This window comes from Phoxinus phoxinus (assembly GCF_949152265.1).
Source record: "Phoxinus phoxinus genome assembly, chromosome: 22".
Taxonomy (NCBI): domain Eukaryota; kingdom Metazoa; phylum Chordata; class Actinopteri; order Cypriniformes; family Leuciscidae; genus Phoxinus; species Phoxinus phoxinus.
In genome coordinates this window covers 4,216,223-4,239,313 of record NC_136897.1, presented here as the reverse complement: position 1 = coordinate 4,239,313, position 23,091 = coordinate 4,216,223, and the positions used below count along the sequence as shown (strand labels likewise).

The following is a 23,091-nucleotide window of genomic DNA, read 5'->3' as shown; positions in this document are numbered from 1 at the left end:
AAAGAGTAGGTGTTAAATGGCCAGGAGTCAGGAGTGTGTGTACGGGTAACAATCCTTCCAGCGGAGCTCTGAATGAACTGCAGGCGTTTAAGTAGTTTTTCAGGGACACCAAATAAAAGAGAATTGCAATAATCAATCCGTGATGTTACCAGAGCATGAATAAGGACTTGAGACTGAGAAAGTGAGGAACGGAGTCTAGCAATATTAAGTAAATGAAAAAAATGATATGCAATGTGAAATATTATTGATATGAGAGCCCAAAGAGAGAAAACCATCAAAAATAACAAGGTATTTCACTTGGTTTGAAATACTAACTGGACAGTTTTATTTAAAAAAGGGTGTTTTATTTAGATAGACCCCAATAAGAAGAACTTCACTTTTCTCAGTTTTAGGAAATAATTAGTTCTATATGTTAACATCCTGCAAACATTTAACTTCAAAAGGGGATGGAAGTGAATAATGTTATGGTAGTGAATGGAAATGTACACAATTATTTAGTAATAATAAATGTATTTAACGTTCGTAAAATACTAGAACTGATCAAATGTATTGTTTGAATATAATGTTAAATTTAATGTCGGACTGTGTTACATCTGTACTACATTACGTTTAAACTTCTGATGGTAGGCCTAAATGTATTTTTTTGGGGGAAAGCTGCTAGAAGACCTGCACGTTGACTAATGTTTATTTTGTAGGCTGTTGGAATGTCTTTGGATTTAATTATTTTTAGTTCAGTTTACAGATCAACGAGGAAGTAACTTTACTTAAAGTGCTCTATATAGCGCCTTTTCATTGTTCAAAATGAACTAAGTTTAAATAATGAGTCAATATATATATATATATTATTTTTTTTAATACACCATAAATACTTGTTCCAAAACCTGTTTTTGCCTTACGGTAATTCACTATGGTAAACCTTTTATAAGTGTTTATTTTATTTTATAGTGTTTTATAGTTTCTCACGAAATTGCATACTTCCGTCATTCGCCCTTGTGTGTCTCGTCATATCCGTAAACAGAGAAAAGTTGCTTTGACGCGTGTCTGGAGTGGAAGTGGCAGAAGTTAGTTAAGTGTGTGTGTGTGTGTGTCTGGTGTGCGAGAGGTTATTTGTCACGAGCGAGAAAGAGTGCCACTGACATAGTGCCACTAAATCTCCAACCTCAGAGGAATCACCCGAGCTTGTAATAAAACAAGAATCAACATCGGCTTGGCTTTTCAGATATGGCGAGGGATTGCGAGAACTGAGGGATTTTAAATGTTAGGGTTAGGGTTAAGCGACGCAGAGATGATGTCATACCGGTACCTCCGTCTGTAATACCGCTAGTTCACCACAGGAGGGAGCCGTCACCTGAGTATTGACTTCCGGGTCACAAACACACCTGAACTGCATCATGTTCATGAGTCTGGCTATAAATAGCCCAGCTCGCACACACTTGACTTGCGAAGTCTTATTCTGCCTTTCGGACACAACTCTGAGCGGTTTTCCTTGTGTTGGATTTCTCTGTGTATTGGACTCTCTTGTGGTTTTCCCGTTTGCTTTATGTTTTGGATTTGTTTGCCTCGTCTGGACTGCCTGCCCCGTTTACTGACCCTGCCTGTATTCCTATACTGCGGTTTCATTAAACACTCTGCACACGGATCCGTATGAGCTTTCTGAGTCTTCATCAGTAAATGATGCCGTTTTTATTCCTCAACAGGTGAGTGATGTTTTATTAAACAGATAAACTGCCATGTGTCTCTCTAACAGAGTTGCTTGTAAAGCATTATCTATTGTGAGGGCTCATTTCATTATGGTTGTTGTAGCGCTGTGCTGGAATTTATTTTCAAGGAAGTACCGTGTCTATTAATGGGCAAAACTACAGTAACGTCTAGTCAGCTTGAGATCCTTTCCATCTAAACAGCTTAAATCTCTTAAGCTTACTAGTTAATGTTTTATGAACAGTAGGATACAAATATTAATCCGCACAGTCACTCAGAGCCAAAGCACAAACCAGAAAAACCAAAACAATGTTCTTCTGCAAAATGCATGCAGTTTTGTTTACTTGTGAAGGGTCGGTCAAAATCCCTTGTCTCTTCAGTCAGTTATATATATATTTAATTCCATATCCTTTTGAATGTTTACATTACTTTTATACAAATCAATAATCAAATATATATATATGCATTATCACATAATCATTTCTATATTCTTTTGTGCTTGTGAAATTATATATTTTCTCTAGAGAGCAATGCCATTTCTCTCCCTTCCTTCCTGAGGAGCTATGTTTTGGTTAACTGATAATGCAGAGCTCAAGCACTCTTTGGCCTTGGTGATGTTATTTGGTGTTGTTCTGTGTGTGTGCGTTTGACTTTCTACGTAGGCATTTGGGACACAACGCTCATCCTCATCGGCGCTCTCCTCTAACCTGCGAGGTCAACGCTGACCTAAATCTGAGGATTGGCGACAGCTATCCTAACTAATGGCGATATGCACCTTTTATCTGCTCACATGTGTGAAATTGTTTATGGTTCTATATTCTCTTAGCCAATCAGATGTATGATGATGCTATGCTTGCCCTTGCAAAATGGTATAATTGGTGTATGATTTTGTGTAAGGTAGAGTTGGCTTGCGACCTCCTCGTGAGACTTTGACGCTCGCTCTACCAATGAAACTGCAAACTATTCTTCAGTAAATTTTTATCTTTTTGATTGAACCTCACGACTCCTGGTCATCTTTTCTACATATCTGGTCTCGGGTCTTATAACTGTTAACCCCTAACAGTTTTGGTGGAGGATGCGGGCAACCATTCTGTGGTGACATCTCTGGCAAATCAGCAAACAAGGTAGAAAGAGATTTTATTAATTATTAGGGCTGTCTGATTGGAAGAGATTTTGAAGGGGAACGGGAGAGCTTCACTCCGACGAGGCGAGTGAAGATTATTTATACTACGAGAGTATAAAGGGTTGCTGTTTTGTTTAAAACAGCAAAAGTGATACGCACTCTGTGGGGGCCCAGTGGGGCAATACGGGTGTGGTACACCACCCCAGCAGAGGGCGTCCCTGGATTAGGTCCAGTGGCACCGCAAAACCTGATCAATCTCTTCCATCTCAGATAGGGGTACCCCGAAGTTAGTGATTCAGGTAGATAGGGAACAAGATGTTAGTTAAATCAATAAAATAAAATAAAAATAGTAAAATATAGGGTTGTTTGCCAGGGATGCATCAGGAACGGTCCCAAACAAATAAATATATATATAGTCTGACCCAAATTGGCATAGACCAGTTTTATGTGACTTGGGAAGCGAAACATAATTTGCAGTTTCATTGTGTAGAAGTCTCACTGTTGTTGCTAAACGTATTTTTCCGCCAAATTTATTGTTGTGGCTGCTAAATCTTTTTCTGTGGTGGTTTTTCATCTGTGACCAATAAGAATGACTGATAAAGAAAAAAAGTCCTGACCAAATGGAAGAGAGCGAACGCTGTAAACAGCTCTGCTCTGACGAGCTCAAATCAAAGAAATACGCACAGCTCATTAAGAAAATGGTCAGTCAGGGGTTTGATTCTGATTGGAAAATCACACAGCAGTTAGACTGGCTGCAAACAAAAAAAGAAGCTGATAAAGTCAAATTTTTATCCGTGTTTGCCCTATTCATGGATTTGTAAGATGGGTGGTATACCAATAACTCCTGAAAAAAAAAAAAACAACAATCCCTAACATGATTAATGGGTGGTCCAGCTTGATTGCTCAACGTGATAGGATGACAAAAATTATCGGACGAGAGATAGGATCTGATCTGTGCAGTTTGAGTGAAGGTCTAAAGGCAGTGTGTGATCAGGCTGAGAGAGCTGCGAAATGTGAGACGGTCTCTCGTGCTCCCTCCGCCCCCACCATCTCTTCTCAGACTGTTCAGGCGGCAGCTTTAGCCGGTCAGACTGAGAACCAGTATGATGGACCCTATACTGAGGTGCGCGGACTATTGAATGTGGCTGTTGTAACCAATCGATCTTGAAATCACTTCTGAAACGTTGTATATAGAAGGTCTAAATGGCAAACAGGTGTATCACAAATCTGTTTCTGTCCCTCTAACCATTTCTAACTCTGAAAATGTATATTAGAATGAATTTTGGGTAGGAGAAAACACTGTAGGGACAATTATTGGTGTTTACATTTTGAAAAACCTTGAAGCTGATGTTTTGCTTTCTAAAAATAAGCTAGTGCTTGGCTGCAATGAAACAATTCGCTTATCTCAGACTGGCCCCCACCATGAGGAGAGATGTGCAGTGGCTGATTCTGTGAGTATCACTGACACTCGCCCTGAGTGGAAGTTTACCATTTCTAAATTCCCAGATGTGCAAAAGACAAATATGATTGTGGGCTGGCACAGATTCAGCCTCTGAGCATTCCAGGTCCCTTGCATGAAGCCAAAAGACAATACCCTTTGAGAAATGAAGCACGAGAGGGAGCTGAAACTATTCAGACTGTTTTGAAGGCCCTCCAAAACGGGGGATTCAAAGTGAACTTGAAGAAAGCACAGCTAGCATTACCTGAAGTGACTTATCTGGGACAGATTGTGGGGGTGCGTGGCCGACGCATCCCCCCCCAAACGAGTTAAAGCTATTATTGAACTTCCAAAGCCAAACACTGTCACTGGTTTAAGGCGAGTGATGGGTCTTTTGAATTACTGCCGCCAGTATGTTTCTGAATACACTAAACTCTCTAAACCACTCACAGAGGCACTGAAAGGAGGAAGACCTGGATCGGATTTGATCGACTGGACTGAGGAGATGGAGGAGGCTTTTGTGAGTATCAAAGAAACTCTTGCTTCCTCCCCAGCATTACGACATGCCGATGCCAGCAGGCCTTTCCACCTATGGACATGGGTGGGGACCCGGTCTTACTCAGCTGCTCTGGGTCAAAAGGTTCCGGGCCGGAACTCGTATGGGATGGTAGGATATTATTCTGCTCCTATTCCTGTTTCAATGGCAGGGCAACATCCGTGCCTGTTGATATGTGACTGTGCAGAGTGGGCAGTGACATTGTGACACATCAAAAGGTGATACTGCACACCAGACACCAGATTTTGAAACTGTTAACAAATACCCGTTTAGGCTCCATCTCTAATCAACGACGAGCCAAATGGGAGACCACTCTCTTGAGTAAAAATGTGGACATACAAATTGACATTGAAACTGCTATCAATCCTGCCTCCTTGCTTCCAGAAGAAGGAACTGCACACAACTGTGCCCGACTGATCGAGACGGACAGCCAAAGCCCTCTTCAATCTGAACCCCTGTCTAATGAACTTGTTCGTGGACGGCTCCAGCTTTCATGAGCAGGGTACACGCTTCGGCCCCGTATGGAGGCGCAGGGGATTTCTGACTACCGCAGGACTTCCTATCTCACATCAACAGCAGGTAAAAGAACTTATGATTGCCTGTGATCTTCCCGCAGAAGGAGCAGTCATCAAAGTCACCGGGCACGCTACTGACAGCTCCCTGGAAGCCAAAGGGAACCACGCTGCAGACACTGAGAATGAGACTTACAGAGACATTTTTTAACTTTATGCAGAGGATGACCATGAAGAGATAGAACAGTGGACAAAGTTAGGAGCACAGAAAAATTCTGAAGGACTTTGGAAATTTAATGGACACTTTGTTTGCCCTGTTTCTGCTCGAACTGAACTTATGTCCTTGTATCATGGGTTGGCAAATGCAGGGCCTGAGAAATTACATGCAATGATTTCAAAAACCTGGTGGTGGTCAAAGCTGAGGGCTTCTTGCAATGATTTCTGTAAGAGATGTTTATTATGCCTTAAGGTTAATTCTTCCTCAAAGCTGAAAATTCCCTTAGGACATGCCCCTCGACCTCAGGGTCCGTGGACACACCTCCAAATTGATTTCATAGGTCCATTGCCCCCTAGTGGAGGGTTCACATACATTCTAATGATTGTTGATCTTTTCTCCAGATGGGTGGAGGCATTTCCACTGAGAAACTGCACCACAGACGCAACCGCAAAAGTAATGTTGAATGAAATTTTCCCAAGATGGGGCTTACCCTTACAAATTGATTCAGATCAGGGTACACATTTCACGGGAAAGGTAATGAAAAATGTCATAAATTGATGGGAGTGAAACAACACTTCCACATCCCGTTTAGGCCTCAGTCTAGCGGCTCCATTGAACGTACAAACAGAACACTTAAAACGTCATTGAGAAAGAGATTGTTGGAGTGGGGGAAGGGGTGGCACGCAGCTGTTCCAATGATTATTTTAAGTATGAGAGCCAGTCCTAACAAAACTACTCAGATCAGCCCTTGTGAAATAATGACAGGTCGTTACATGCCTGCCTTGCCTGAAATAGGTGACAATGTAATGTTGCAAAGAGAGATTGTTTCTCCTCTAGGTCCAAAATTCGATGGACCTTACCAGGTGCTCTTGACAACTAATACATCTGTTTTACTTGACAGAGGGGTTCTAGGTACTGTCTGGAGACATTGGTCACAGGTGAAACCACTCGATAAAGGTTCCAACCAAATCACCGCATCATAATAACGAACTATCTCTAAAAGGTAATTTATATGTGTGATAGTGTAAAAATTCTGTAACTATGTTTTATCATTACAGATGGCGGAATCCGGCGATATATTGAAGCTGCTAATTCTTTAGGAAGAAGTGCGAAATACCAAACGACTGAAAGTGAGTTTATTCAGATTTCAATTTGGACCGGTAGACTCCATGCGTTCTCCACTCACTGGGATTGTGAGGAGATTTATAACCGTCCATCATGGGTTCAATACCCATGCCTAAATTCAACTGAGGGTCTAAATTTAATTCCAACCATGTATCAGAACGTTAATTTTCGCTGCTATCGCTTGGACGGAAATGAGACGGTGACCTTTTGGCTTGGTCACTCCCCAAATTATCCCGGTAATACCCTCATTATGCAAAAAGGTCGGTGGGATAGAAGTGGAGGCGTGGGTTGGCTCTTCTATGTTTTTGTGTGTGTATGTGTGTTCGTTTCTTCTTCTCATATATTTGCAGGTCTTCTTGACGAACCGCCTGAGCGACAAACTGAGGAGGAACAATATTGATGCCCTGTTGTGAGTGGAAGGTGGGAGAGCCTTGGAATGGGGACTGGAATTTTTAGTTTCCAGCATGTCCGTAAAAAGGCGAAGAGACAATTGTGACCCGACAGGGAACCATTTGTCACCACTCCACCTTCCGTAGTGACCTCACTTGTTAGACCAGACGTGGCGGTATTGGGCCCCACATAGGTCTAAAACGGGGGACTGAAGGGTCGGTCAAAATCCCTTGTCTCTTCAGTCAGTTATATATATATTTAATTCCATATCCTTTTGAATGTTTACATTACTTTTATACAAATCAATAATCAAATATATATATATGCATTATCACATAATCATTTCTATATTCTTTTGTGCTTGTGAAATTATATATTTTCTCTAGAGAGCAATGCCATTTCTCTCCCTTCCTTCCTGAGGAGCTATGTTTTGGTTAACTGATAATGCAGAGCTCAAGCACTCTTTGGCCTTGGTGATGTTATTTGGTGTTGTTCTGTGTGTGTGCGTTTGACTTTCTACGTAGGCATTTGGGACACAACGCTCATCCTCATCGGCGCTCTCCTCTAACCTGCGAGGTCAACGCTGACCTAAATCTGAGGATTGGCGACAGCTATCCTAACTAATGGCGATATGCACCTTTTATCTGCTCACATGTGTGAAATTGTTTATGGTTCTATATTCTCTTAGCCAATCAGATGTATGATGATGCTATGCTTGCCCTTGCAAAATGGTATAATTGGTGTATGATTTTGTGTAAGGTAGAGTTGGCTTGCGACCTCCTCGTGAGACTTTGACGCTCGCTCTACCAATGAAACTGCAAACTATTCTTCAGTAAATTTTTATCTTTTTGATTGAACCTCACGACTCCTGGTCATCTTTTCTACATATCTGGTCTCGGGTCTTATAACTGTTAACCCCTAACACTTGCATGTGGCATTTTCAGTGTTTGGGTCTTACTGGATGTGTAAGAATAAACAAATAAAACCCCACAAAAGCATGTCTGACCATTTTCAAGCTGTTCTTCCTGTGATGGCAGCCCAAAATAATAACACCATTTCCCGTTGAGATGTTCTGTAGTAAAACCTCTCCCGTTGCTCTTCTAATGGGTTCAGAGACCAAACCTTAATTTCTCGGTCCGAGACCATAACAGCAAATAGACTGTTCCTGACAGAGAGTGCAAAGCGGTTCCATCTTCTGCAATCTTAAATGATCAGTGCCGAGCCTATGACAGTCCTGTCATGCCTGCATGCCATAAATGAGAGGCAGGGCACCATGAATAATTGAAGTTGGTTGCCCCATTTGTGTCATTGTCTTCTGTCATGATTGACAGGGCAGATTTGAAGTAATGAGAAAACAAAACAGTCTGTTAGTTCACCATAGTTTCCTTGACAACAGCTCTTCAACGTCACACGCAGACCCAAACTCCCACGCCGACATATATGAACACAAAAACTCACAGATCACCTGCTCCGTGTTTCTTTACAACAAAAGCTGCACGCTCACACGCTGACAGCATTATTATTTGGTCTGGCGAGAATGCTAATGTAATGTCATCAGTGCCCAGCTGCTGTGGGAAATTATCATTATGCTGGTAAAGAAAAGACATGGTTTGGATAATTAAATTGGCTTTTGGACATTAAAAGAACAGTTTGGCCAAAAATGACAATTCTCTCATTATATCTACTCCCCCTCATGTCGTTCCAAAACCATATGCTATTTTTTTTTACCCCTTCTGGAACACAAAAGGATAATTTTTTAAGAATCTTCTGAATATTTTTAATATAAGGGGCTGTATGTAACCTTTTCACTCTTCTAAAGCATAAAAATACAAGTTCACATTCTCGTTTCTCTGAAAAACACTTCTACAGCCAGTTATTTTACTTTTAAATGTGCGTTCTGTGTTGGACTGTCTGTTTTTGTTTTGGTCTGTGACTCCGCCCACTGCCAGTTCACCCAATAGTATTTCGACACCCCGGATGCCAGTTAGCAGAAGAAACCGCGTATTGCAGCCAGCAAACAAACTGGGTCAGAGATTGCAGATTTACCCAACCTAAAGCCTCGATATCCATCTAAAAATCTCTATGAACGAGAGTATTAAAACGCAGATAAATCAACTTACGTAAGCAAGTCTCTTCGGCTTTCAATGTCAATTGACCGTTCGCAAAAGCCACGCCCCTTAGTTATTGTTACTACGCCCGTCAAACAATTGAGAACCATAGCCATGGCTGGGTTGAGATCCATACATTAAGTGATTGGTTTTGGAGTAATGCAGCAGACATATCCTCCAGTGCACGACAGAAATATAGACAGAATAGCGCACGGGAGCACATGCACAAAACAGTTTTGTAAAATTATATATTAATCATTTTTATTTGATCATATATAATTTTACAAAACTGTTTTGCGCATGTGCTCCCGCGCGCGCTATTTCACAACACTGCGATCAGAGGACGCGCTGACATCAACTCTCGATGCGGTTCTCTTCATTCATAACTCAAACTACTGAGAAGGATATATTTGTGTAAATAGTTGTGCAACTGCGCGAACTTTGTTTTGAAGTTTATTGTTTGAGTTCCAGAGGAATTTGTGACTGTGTAACGTTACCTGTTCAACCACATCAAAGTTTCGTAATTAGTAAGTCCGTGCTTTTTCTCTTTTTTTCCTCTTGTTTGCTGACTGATGAGGTGCCGCAGTGCCGCAGTGAAACGGTGTTTGTACATGTAGCCTATTTTTTAATAATAGTTGCAAGCAATCATAAAATACAGCAAGTTTTAAGCCCGTGCAGACCTCACTGCCATAGGCGCATCATTGCACTATCTTGCTGAAATCGGAATGTTTGACGGAGGTCCTTCTCCTTAGTTACAGTTGCTGAGCTAGGATTGGACGAGAACCGTTCGAGGGCGGGGTTTTGCGAACGGTCAATTGACTGTTCGCAAAGCTATGTCCGACAAGCTACGCCGCTCTCACACAAACCATGTTCACACACAGTGAAAAATACATTGCGGAGCAGAGAGGAGACTGACAACACACTGACAGACAGGACAGACCAGCTTACTTTTGATATTAAACATATGAAATAAAGTCTCACCTTTCAAATTTGGTCATTTTTTAAAAGAAATTAAAACAATAAATACCGTTTTGTGGCTCTTAAATGTGTCGGACAGATCGCTGTAGAGCCTCAGTTAAAGCCGCTCGTGAACCGATCATCTCTTCCTTCTAGTTCATTTATAGCATCAAATAAACATGAATGAACATCAGAAGGAATGTTGTTTTAACCGCGGAAAGGCGTCAGTACACTCCGCTTCTCAAGTTCAAATCCTCCCATGTTAATCTACTAACTCTCCTGACTGCTTTGTCAGACAAAATGGCGGATGGTGAAGTATGATTGGTCAAATCGCCTGTCAATCAAACTCCCTGCGAAGGGTCAACTGCGTTCCTGTTGCGTGTCCTTAAACTGGTGTTATGGAATTTTTCAGTATTACTTTGAATTTCAAGTTATTCCTAATGATGGCCTCGTCTGTTTTCTCACTTGCAGTGAGAGGGGGCCTTTGTGTGATAATTTACTGTGTTGGGGAGTCAGTGGAGGTAAGAGAAAGCAGGTTGGTCAAGGGGTCATCCTGAGTGCATTTGTACTTTATAGCCTAAAGGGTTAAGAGGGCATTTACCTCTCTGGGACAGGGAGAGATAGAAATAACAGAGAATATCTCTCCTGTGAGGGGAGGGAAGAAATAAGGCCTTGGAGGTCATAAGATATAAAATAGACGGGCACTGGTTTCTCCTTATCTCTCCTCACTGACTCGCTTATGTGTATTGGTGACGAGGATCTCTCTTGCAAGAGAATAAATACTTTATATAACCTTTTAATTCGATTCTGAGTGTCTCTTATTCAGTGATGATGTTTGTTTGAAAGAATTTTGCCACAACACTGGCAACCCGTGTGCGTGTCGAGTCGGAGGCATAACGGTCTCCGATATTTAGAATTTGGACTGCAGTACCTATTTCAACCACTAGCTGTCATTCTTACAGACTGCACCTTTAACTTGAGACCTGATTACCGTGACCTCGGTTGGCTTAGTTTGGCAGACACACAGCAGCTCGGTGGGGAGGAACGTAGCTAAAGCTTGGAGAACAGCTTGGAAAAAAGTTGCCCACAATGCTAGGAATTTATGAATGAGTGGATACAATCTCCAAAACTGCCATGAAACACCCTCTCTCTCAACAATATGTACATAGCTTTATTAACAATCTCAGAATAGTTTAACTATCAATATTCTATTCAAAGTAGACCATTAATGAAACCCATTAACATGTTTGAATCATGTGGGTGAATGAATAATGACGAGTTTTAAATTCTGGCCAAACTAAGCTAACAAGCTAAGCATTTAGGTCTTCTGTACTGTAAATGAGGAAAGTGCACCGTATGACAGACAGTTTGAGGCTAAACTAATGATGCCCACGCTGTAACGAGGGGTGGGAATAGCAGGATGGAGTCAGAAATGGCATGAAATATGGCAGGGTGTGACTGAGGACAGGAACTTCTGTTAAGACTATCATCAGTCACACAGCGAGCGGGCGGTTCAGTCTGACAAAGAGCTGTCTAACTGATGAATCCCGCCGTCCTTCGTGTTACACGTCATATCTGATTGGCGGATGATGGACCTATGCTAGCGCTCGAGCATCCTGACTGGCTTATCATTCCAGGCCTGCCCACGTCCAACATGACAAATGAATGTGCTTCTAATGTTGTTGTTTCTCATTATCCTTCGATTAGCCCTTACCCATGCATATTGTTATTTGTAATTACCATGTCAAATAAAAAAGGCTGCATGTCTTCAGCTGACAGATGGGAGGATTCCAGCTTTCAATGCTAATTATCTAAGACAGAAAATGAATATGCGCGGCTCATTAGTCTGCCAGTGCCCAACACCGAACCACAGCATTTTAGTTGACTTGAGGAATCGTTCACTCAAAATGAACACGCTTTCGTTTTTGCATGCTGCTATTTTTTTTGTTTCTTTTTGTTGGTGGAACACAAAACTAGATATTATTTCTATTGCGCTGCAACTAAATGCAAGGTACTAGTTTGCATAGTTGGAATAGGAAATGAGATTTGAGAACTGCATCAGATGTTATCATATAACTATAGAACACTTGAAATATAGCGAACACATCATATGGACTACTTTAAAAGGGTGGTATAATCCCCTTTTCACAAGATGTAAAATAAGTCTCTGATGTCCCCAGAGTGTGTATGTGAAGTTTTAGCTCAAAATACCCCACAGATATATTTATATAGCATGTTAAAATTGTCACTTTTTGAGGGTGAGCAAAAACGCACCGTTTTGTGTATGTTCCTTTAAATGCAAATGAGCTGCTGCTGCCGGCACAGGGGGCGGAGCTTCAAGAGCTTGTGTCCTTTTACCTCACACACACATGCACTGAAGATATCAAAAACTTTTAGCGTTTTATGTTCAAACCGGAGTCAGACAATAATGGAGAGACTCAGGAAGGAGAGACTCAAGAAGAAGTGACAACATGTAGAAGCAACAGGACATTTCTGAATGGTTAGTAGATGAATTTATGTTGCTGATGTGGAGTTATCTTCTAGTCATTGATTAGCATATTCTGTCTTGATAATCTATAAATCGTGTTCCCGGGGGCGGGGTTTATGTAAGTTCTAGGGTTGGTAATGTCACTAACCCGGGAGGAATGTCGTGTAGTCTCTACCAGCCGTTTGTTGTAGTCCTTAACATTTTGAGCGTTGTACTTTGCAGATGTTGTTTATGCTCAAGCAGCAATATTACACACTAACTACAGTTAGAAAAGTGAAATCATAATCAACCAACCCTTTAATGGGGCTATGGCAGCCTGTAGACTGACTGTTTTTGCCGGTATGGTAAATGTATAGCTCCACAAGCCTTAAGGAAGCTTAGACATCTGCAGAGAAGCCATATTGCGAAATCCTAAATAAAGTTGACATGTGACATATAAAAAGTGAAAACAATGTACTTTTTGCCTGAAACCCTTCTTTGTTCATATATTGCTAATACGCATATGCCACACCACATGTCTACATTCACATTTCTGCTGAAACTGTAATGAGACGGCTAAGCGGCAGGATGCTGTCAGCTGTTGAGGAAAGTAAAGAGATGTTGTCGAAACACCCATAGATCAAAAAGGCCTTCCGTGGGCGAATGTCCATTCCTCTACGACCTGTTTCTAACTGAACGAGGAGGATGAGATGCAAACAGCTGCTTCGAGTAACAGCTTTGCTCATGAATGATACATGCGTCTGTCCCAGTGAATCAGAGTAGAGGAGAAAAGTAGGTCAGTGTTCCTCTGTGTTTTCTGTGAACACTTCACACGCCGTTATGAAACTCTGAACATAATGTGTGCTGCTCAGGACCACCGGGGGATCTATAAAAATGTGTAGGACAGTGGTCCACCTGGACGTGTTAACAGACCTCCTACACTGAATTTCCGAGCAATATTACGATGAGTTTTAGAGTTGATTTAGCACTTGTGAACATGGTTCACCATCATAGATGAGAGGAAAGCGCAGATTTCTGACTGCATCATAATATACCATTCACAGAAATGTGAATGACAATTTCTTTCATATTCAGCTAATAGGGATAGTTCACCTCAAAATGTCACCATTTACTCATTCTCATTCTGCTCCAAATGTGCATTACATCTTTCTTTTGTGGAAAACTAGGTTGAATTTCCAGGGAACTCTGGCTAAAGAAAACACCAATATTTAATTTGTTATTCACTTAAGGCGAGACACGGCTGGCAAAAACATCAGGTTTTTTTTCACTGGTCAATTTTGGGATATTTGTCTTCAATAACATGTCTTCTTTCAGACTTGTGGTGGAAAAAAAGTCCAAAATACTAATTTAGGTCTTTATTTTACCACACTTTGTCTATTTGCGTCTGTAGATTTCTCCGAAATTCAACAAAAGCTGGAGTTATAAATCAACCCGCTGCTCCGCGATCTCTCTCTGCTTCCTTAAATCTCACACACACTGTTGGGAAGCTCTCTATCTCCTGTACAATGCTGTCGGATCCAAATATGGTCATTTCCTTTTTATCAGCAACCAATCGTGAAAGTACAATGGGCATTTAACTCTAAAAGGGAAATCTCATTGGCTGATGTCAATTTCTGACAACATGATTGGTTCAGATGCATCACGTGACGTGCTCTGACATTTAGATGTGTTTTTTTGACTGTTTTCTGTTCAGTTGAAGACCATAAATGCTGTGTTTATAAGTTTTGATGTGATTTAGGTGGTTTGTATTGTTGTTGCTAATTATTTGATGAGATATTGTGTCTGTAAATAGTTGTTTCCACTAAAAAAAAGTATGAATTTTTACATTACAAATCTTTAAATGCCTTTTTCTCAAAATGAGTTTTTTTGTCATTCTCCAGTAGAAACATCTCAGCCTATGTAGCACCTGTGTACACCAAACTTTCCCGTTATATACTTAAAAGTGTTCTGAAGATATGTTCAGAAGGATTTGTTGATAAATCATTCCTGGCCTGATTTATGTGAGATTTTAATTAAAAAAATATGGCGAAAATCTAGTTCTGAGATAAAATCTGAGATATACTCCCCTGTCTTAGGTTCTAAATGATGCTCCCTTGGGACCAGGTTGCCTAGTAAATACCCCATTAATGGTTAATGCAGGGTGAAAAGAGTTATGTAGGGCAGTATAGATTCCCTCTACTTAATTTACCTCCCTGTTCAACTACTGTTGGGTGTTCGAGTAGGTATTTTTACTCCATTTTGGATGGGTACTTCATTGGCCTCTCTTGTAGGACCCATGGTCAATTCTATTGCGGGAAGAAGTGGCTTTATTCAAGTCAGGCTTGAGCTGCTCTGCCCCGGTGCAATTGTTTTTTTAAGAAGAGCATAAGCTCCTCTGCTGCCTCGTTGAGGTTAGAGTAAGTTGGATGAAGTTCCCTTGTCTGGGCAAGGTTGAGCTGTCTTCCCCAGTTACACTAGGGTCTTCAAGTACTGTAGGACCGAAGCTCCCCTGCAGTTTATTGGGGTTTTTAGAGCCTGGGAGATGAGAGTTACTAGACAACTGCAAAATGATGTCCTGCTCTTTTATTGCTTTCCTTCATGAGTAAGAGAAAGGATGTAGGCTTCCTCTTGGAGGAGGGGCAACATCAATATTGTAGCCTGAAGTGCTAATTACTGACGTTTTAGCGCCTTGCACGTTTCCTTTGATAGATGCTCTTTAGGATACTCCTTAGGGTTGAGGAATGTGACGATTTATATTCCCTCCCCAACTGGGTCTTAAAAAAGGTCTTTGCTCCCCTTTTTCGGTTTTAAGTCTCTCTAGTGTGATCAATGTTTAAAGAACCTGACAAGTAGAGGTAGTTTGCCTCCTCGTTATTTTGCACTCTATAAATTGGACGAGTGAATGGAGTCTTTTATGGATGCAGGAGAAGTACAGATAGGGCATGATTAGGTCTCTCCTAACTGTTTAAGTGGATCTGGAGCTCCCTGTGTGTTTCCCTAGGGGTTGAGTTTTAATGGCGAGAATCTTTGGCAACGATATTATGCTGCTCTCGTATTTGCCTCCCTTCAGACGAAACTGAAGGTTGCATTCTCCCCCTGAACTAGCTATTTGTATCCCCCCCCCCCCAACTGGTGTTGGGTATAATATAAAGTGGGGGTATAATGCCCTTTTCACAAGATGTAAAATAAGTATCTGATGTCCCCAGAGTATGTATGTGAAGTTTTAGTTCAAAATAACCCACAGATATATTTATATAGCATGTTAAAATCGTCACTTTTTGAGGGTGAGCAAAAACACACCATTTTTGTGTCTCTTTAAATGCAAATGAGCTGCTGCTCCCGGCACAGGGGGCGGAGCTTCAAGAACTCGTCTCCTTTTACCTCACACACACATGCACTGAACATTTCAAAAACTTTTAGCCTTTTATGTTCAAACCGGAGTCAGACAATGATGGAGAGACTCAAGAAGAAGTGACAACATGTAGAAGTAACAGGACATTTCTGAATGGTTAGTTTATGAATTTATGTTGCTAATGTGGAGTTATCTTCTAGTCACTGATTAGCATATTCTGTCATGACAATTTATAAATTGTGTTCAGGGGGCGGGGTTTATGTAAATTCTAGGGTTGTTGATGTCACTAACCCGGGAGGAATGTCATGTAGTTCCTACCAGCCGTTTGTTGTAGTCCTTAAAAAGCGATTTCTTTAAAAGCAAATATCTAGCTTTGCTTTGAACTTTGAGCGTTGTAACTTTGCAGATGTTGTTTATGCTCAAACAGCAACATTACACACTAACTACAGTTAGAAATGTGAAATCATAATTAATCACCCCTTTAAAGTAGAGCTTATGATGTGTATTACAGGCGCTCCGCTAGGGATGTCATGGACTGTTGTTGGCCAATAAAATTGGTGTGTTTGTCACACTTGCTTCAGACACTAATAACACTGATGGCGTTCTCCGTAGCATCAATCCAAGACGCAGTGTCTCGTTACCTTCTCAGGGAAACATGCTTACAGACGTAATCTGAGACGTTTTTGTGCATCGCAAGATCATTGGCTGAAAACAATGCTAAAACGGGTTATTTCAGTAAACAGTTTTTTGTTAGTTGCCCACGTATTAGTGTGTATGTAAACATGCTCACTGATGTCAAACCAAGCGCAATGTCTTCATGCTCCATATTTGAATTGAATGAGATTTGAGAGCTATGACAGAGGAGATGAATTCCAAATATTTGCTTAAATTTCAGACTGTTTATCACAAAGTTAACGTATATGTGTTGGAGCCATTAATGGGTTCATGTAATTTTCCTTCACACCACTACAGGGTGCGTACTGTATTTATGTTGTTAAATCGGCACAGAAGGGTGCACTGAGAAGGTCAAACAAACTTTTAGACCGTGATGGACTTGAATGGATTGTTTTTGATAAGGTGCATGAAATGGACAATTCTTTTCTTTCTTATTTTTTTGTTTTTGTTTAATCTTGAAAGAAACGGACAATAAATGGATTGGAATATCCAACTTTCTTTTCAAATGTTTACTTTTTATCTGTTCAACAAACATAAGCGTTAAAACCAAGGATCTAAAAATAGGACAAACGCACGCCTACAGTGTGAAAAAAAAGTGCAAGCTGGACTATCTACTTTTTGGATGTTTTGGATGAAATCTGCTGCTAAATCGATAATTTTTAAATAAATAAAATTTTTGTAATGCTTCCCCCAGTCCTCACTATGAATAAGAATCTTTTTTTTTGTGGTTCCCAGTAGAAAGAAAGTTGAATGTTGGAATATATGATGACAGTTTTTTTTTTTCATGTGGGTGAACTTTCCATATAAAGATTAAAATTTATAAATAGTTAACAATTTTCGCATTTCTATAGTAATTATAGGATTGATGCACACATGGCTAATCACAAACCAAGACCACATGACCTTTTCATTTGATTAAGAGATGCAGCCCCCTTCGTGATTAGATTAGTCTTTTTCTATTCTGAGATCTCCTCTTTCTGATTCAACACCTCCTGAAATCATTAATCAGATCTGCACCGCAGTGTAACATCCGTCATATTTAATTATTTCATTACATTTCAATTAAAATGTCTTGTTTCAAATTCAAATACTCGGATTTAGATAAAAAAAAAAAAAAAGTCCTTTGAACACACAAACAAAAATAGCTTTCACCATAGGCGTCCATTTTTACCTTGCGTTCAGGTCTTAAATGTCACACACGAGCAGAAATGTGAGTCGTCTTGGCAGATGCAGGCCGTTGGGGAAAGAGCAGCAGGCAAGATCTTAAAAGGAAGGTGTGGCTGTTCTACAAATCTGACTAACAGTCGCAAATTCCCTTTAAATCCAGTCTGCTGGGAAATCGGGCCTGTTCATTGGTTGGATAAATGACATGACATACACCACTGGAGACGAGATTGACCTTTTCAGCGTAAATGAGGACCTCAATACAGCGTGAGTCATCCACTTTGCATGTGATATACATGCAGCCTAAATAGATTATAACAATATATCATCTATAATAAGATCATAAAAACCCATATCAACCACCGCCGATGCTTTATCAAAGCACACTATAGAGGACCTAATACAAAACGTGCTCTGATGCCAAACCTAGTAATGCGCCTTTGTAGGCAGAATTTTGACGCATAATATGTGCGCTTCCTCCTAAGATACTTTGTTTAGGGCAAATTTTAAGGAAGCATTGCATTTATAAATCCCAGAATGCATTGTGACAAGTTTGATGGAGTGAAACAGTCGGGTTTTGGCAGTAAAAACTCCTACCTACTGTGAACTCAAAGGTTGTTAATTGCTTTTGTTGAACTTATTTTATTTTATTTCAACTTATTTTAAAAGTAATCATGATTGACAGCTGAATTCATGGTGAAAAATTTCATTACCCATGATGTTGTACAGAAAGTTCCACCAATCAGAGAGTAGCAACCAGCAAATTACGCCAAAAGAGCTCCTAGCTCCTCCCACTCCCATGAATCACTGTGAATGATGTAAGAGTCAGTCTCCCTATGCTTTCAGACTTTCAAATACTTAAGTATTTGTGTATATATACATACTTTGCAATTTTGTTTCTATAGAACAACTTTAAATTAATTATTTCATATTTTTTCAATTTTATTTCAATTGTCATTCACAGTGCTTCATGGGATTGTAGTTCTTTCACAGTCTTTTTGCCCAATTTTAAAATACCAACGCAGCAGGACAAGTGGGCGGCGCACATGTTGTGAAAAGTGAACCCACAGCATTTTGATCGCCCCCTGGTGGCTGGTTGCAGTAAATCTCATAAACCCCGCCTCTCCATGTAATCGAATGGGGCCAAAAATTTTTTACACTACTCAAAGGTAGGTTTTGTCCTTTTAGTTCTTATTTTTCCAATAAGTTTGCTTTTAGTTAGTTATATTTAATGCTATAAAAGCGGGTTTTAACGTGATGATTGACAGCTGTGCGGGAGCGGGTGTGTGGGCAGCACTTTGTTACTGTTAAAGGGATGGTTCAGAGTAATTTCAACCTAGGGTCCTTTGCACCATGACCTCGAGCCAAACAGCCCCTTTTTTCCCCTTGGTCGAACATTATTAAAGTTAGAGCTTATTCCGAGATATCAGCCGAATGGCTTAGTGCAGGAATGGATCCGAATGTTGTATCTCATAAATTACCGCACTAATAATGCCCCGAATGGCACCAAACTTCTACAGTAGTACACATAGGTTTTGTACTCATAAAATGAGGCATTGGAAAGTGCGTAAGTACATCAGGAGTTTATTTTAATAACACTTGCCTGATGGCTTGTGCTACCGCTAACCCAGACATCGAGGTCACTTCTGTGATTTGGGAAAAGCCCGTAAAAGTCTTGCGCGATCAACCGGTGTTGCTGAAAGTTGGCTCGAGGTCATGGTGCAAATGACCCTAGGTTGAAATGACTGTAGCAACATTGAAAATGACAGATGCTTATTCAAATTAATAAATTGTGATTCTCTAGAATACTTCATTAAATGGTCTGAAAAGACAAGACATTTTGGTGGCTCCCCATAGAACCCAGCCCCAACATGGCTCACACCAACATGTAATGCGACACCCAAACATTCCTTTGAATTAGAAGCACACACACACACATACCAAGACACCACATGGCCTCAGACAAAGGAAAGGACTTTCACCATAAAGTCACCCTTAAAATGTACCAAATATAGCCATTTTATGTGTTAAGATGTGTTTATAAACCATAGGAAAGCATATAAATGTCCCGGTGTAACATTTATCGAACTTTAAATGTCTATACTAATGCATAATAATATAACTTTGTATTCCTATTAATGTTAATATGATGTGTTTCGTATCTTTGTAATTCTCTAAATCTAACGGAGTCGAATTCCGATAGCAGAATGCAGTAACGTACATTGTTTTACACATTTCATATTTCTGGGGCCGAAAAGTTTTAAGTCAAACGCTTTGGTAATCCGAGCAAGAGGGATGTTCCCAGCAGACAAAGAAAAGTCTCCCGCTCTCAGATCACTGAAGGTGATTGGACGATCCGCCATGAGAAGGCGTTATCCTTACATTCCTTTAAAAGAGAGAGCCCAAAGAGAGAGCCTTTCCCTCCTTTTATTTGCTTTATCTCAGTCTTTTGTTTAATTTTAAAATTCCACTGTGTTCGTTTCCACCTACGAGTCAAACGAACGAAGCCTGAATTCCTTCAGCAACTTCCCTTCCAAAGAGGCGCCTTCTTCAAAACTCCCGCGAACAGCTTGCTCTGGCAACAAGCACGCGCGCCTCAGCACGAGCGCGCGCACTCTGCTCCAAGAACACGCGCAGGCTGAACACAGCTCCACACAAACGAACTTTGCAAGTATCAAGCTCTAACGAGTTTTAATGTTTTAAGGTGTTTTGATTGATGTCTCTCTCAAAGGTCTGTGATGTTTGCTGTTCTATGGTCACACGTGACCATTCTCTCTCTCTCTCTCATCCTCTCTTTATCTCTCTCTCTCTGTCCCGCAATCAAATCGAGCGCGGGCCCCAGAGCACTCTCTCCCTCGCTCCCTCTCTCTCATCTGTTATTCGTCTTGTTTGTCCACATGTAAGATATGTACAAACTATAATCAATATGTGTAATCCGTTATATTCTGTAGTTTGCATTTATTAAACAATATATTCAAGACTGTGTCTGTGAAAAAACGCTCGTAAAACCACAAACGTCAATGAGGTAGATTAGAGCTACCGCGCTCAATATTAACTACATTAAGTAGTTTAATTTTATAAACACAGGAAAATTAATATTCACGACCAGAAGGTTAATATTTCTTGGAGTTTGTAAAGGATAACTTTATTGAGAAGTTGATAGTTTAACCGTACCTACAGTCGTTGCTGGACAACACCGATGTGATGGTTACGTTAATTTCCCTTAAAGGTTGTCTCATAATCGAAATTAAATATGATTATTAATATATGAATGAGGAATTATAAGACGTTGTGATCGATTATTCATATATTCATATAATCTATACATTTTCAATCTCGATAAATTTAATGTAACTGAAATATGCAAAAAAAACTAATCATATTCATGATTAGTTATTAAAATTCCCTATAGATCATTTGAGCTAATTCATACGGACCCAGGAGTCCGAAGCATAAGGCATATAGATTACATGACTCCGAACCATCCCTTTAAGTACGGCTCTAACTCCGGATCACCACTACGCAGACTCAGGATCCAAATGACATAATCGGCAACGACTGTTTCTGGGATATTCTGGCTCCATTTTTCAATAGTTGAGACATCGTTTTTACAGTCTAGGGTGGGCACTAATGGCCTCTATTAAATAAAAAATAAACGATGAGGGATGAAAAAAATGATTAATTGAATATTTATCCTCTACTTGTGTTAATTATGCTTTTTGAAGCACTATGCTTAGCGACATGCTAATGCAAAACTCCATTGGAATCAATTGTTAGCCGAGCGCTCCTTCGAGTGAACAGATTTGTTCATGAAGCGTGTGCAGTTGCAGTCACTTCACTTATGAGGTTTGATTTCAGTTATGATGAAGCCTGAAAAGTAAGGTCTGTACCCTCTCCTGTTGGGACACTTGACCTCTTTTAGTGGTCATACTCACGTTCACGATGGCCTCTTTGGTCTGTGACATGTCTGATATGACCCCGTCTGTGATGATGAGGAGCACGAAATATTGCGAGCCGTCCTGGACAGCAGCTGCGTAACTTCAGAGACAAGAAGAAACAACAATACACACGTCAAGACTGCTCATTTTCTCTCTGCTACGTTCTCCTCTTCCTGGTTTTCTAATGTCTCAAACTCATTTCACCATGTTCTGCTTTGTTTGTTTAAATAAACCGTTTCCTCCGCCAGTTCTGAGCTAGAGCCTGAGGAGGTGTATCATGCTTCAATTCAGAAAGTCTAATTCAAATCTGCGGAAGATGGCATTTTTAATTACCACAGTGGATGCGGTGTAATCAGATGGAAAATGATTTGGTTGTGTGATGCTGTGACACGAGGGAGGGGGTGGAGATGTCTTCAGACAATTACTTTGTCTCCTTTTTCTGGAAACACACCCACTATCCTTTCAAATAATGATTAAAAAATAGCTGCAGTCAGTACTGAGTCATTCTGTTATGACACCTATGCTGTGAGCTTTGCAACGGGATAACAAGCTTGCTCCACGTCAGCAACTTTCTTTGTCAGTTTTTGGGCTCAAAACCGAGCGTTTGGCTTCCGTGGACAGACCAGACAGGATCAGAGAGTCATATAAGCTGAAGCCGAGGAAATCTTCTCACGGGTCTTGAGAGTGCACAGCCAAACCGTTTTTCTTATTCTGATTCATGAGGTGTCTGTTGTTCATATATGCTATGCGCTTGAAAATCTAAACAAAGATCAATTTCGCTATTCATGCAGAAAATAACATTTGCATTGCATTCCACTAAATCTGGGCGATCTATCATTTGTATGCAAAGTGCAAACAGCCTGACATTTTACATGGCAACAAAAACAACCGGAATCGCTTTTGAATTTTGGAATTATACAAGAGCGGTCAGACCCAAGGTTAGCTAGAGGAGGAGTGCTAAATAAATATCACTTTGTGCCGTGTTTAGATGCTTTTACTCAAGACAGTAACCACATATTCAGGACTGGCGGGTACCAAATGTAATCGTTTATCAATCTTAAAAACCCATATTGTCAGGGACGAGCCTTATGCCAAGCGGTCTGACATGGCACAGCTGACCTTCAGCTGACCAGAGTTCGAGTCACGACTCGATATAATATTACATGAAAAACAAACTTGAATTTTTTTTGCCTTTGATAGTTGAAATACTAAAATAGCTAAAACTAAAAACAAATCCATTTTAGAAAGGTATTTCAATAGATTTTAAAAATAGATTTTAGAACTAAAAAAAAAGACAAAAGCACATAACAAAATTACTAAAACTTATGCTAAACTGAAAAGAAGATTAAAACTAATAATAATAATAAAAAA

General features: G+C 40.3%; 1 protein-coding gene across 3 annotated transcripts in view; it reads right to left on the bottom strand.

Annotated features, from left to right (window-relative positions):
- cpne5b (copine Vb) overlaps window positions 1-23,091 on the bottom strand; it is a 204,357-nt gene that overhangs the window by 15,692 nt on the left and 165,574 nt on the right. For all 3 annotated transcript variants that reach the window (XM_079597707.1, XM_079597705.1, XM_079597706.1), the window contains one exon: window positions 21,718-21,820. In XM_079597707.1, coding sequence (XP_079453833.1) covers window positions 21,718-21,820 — 103 coding nt within the window. The remainder of the gene's footprint in view (window positions 1-21,717; window positions 21,821-23,091) is intronic.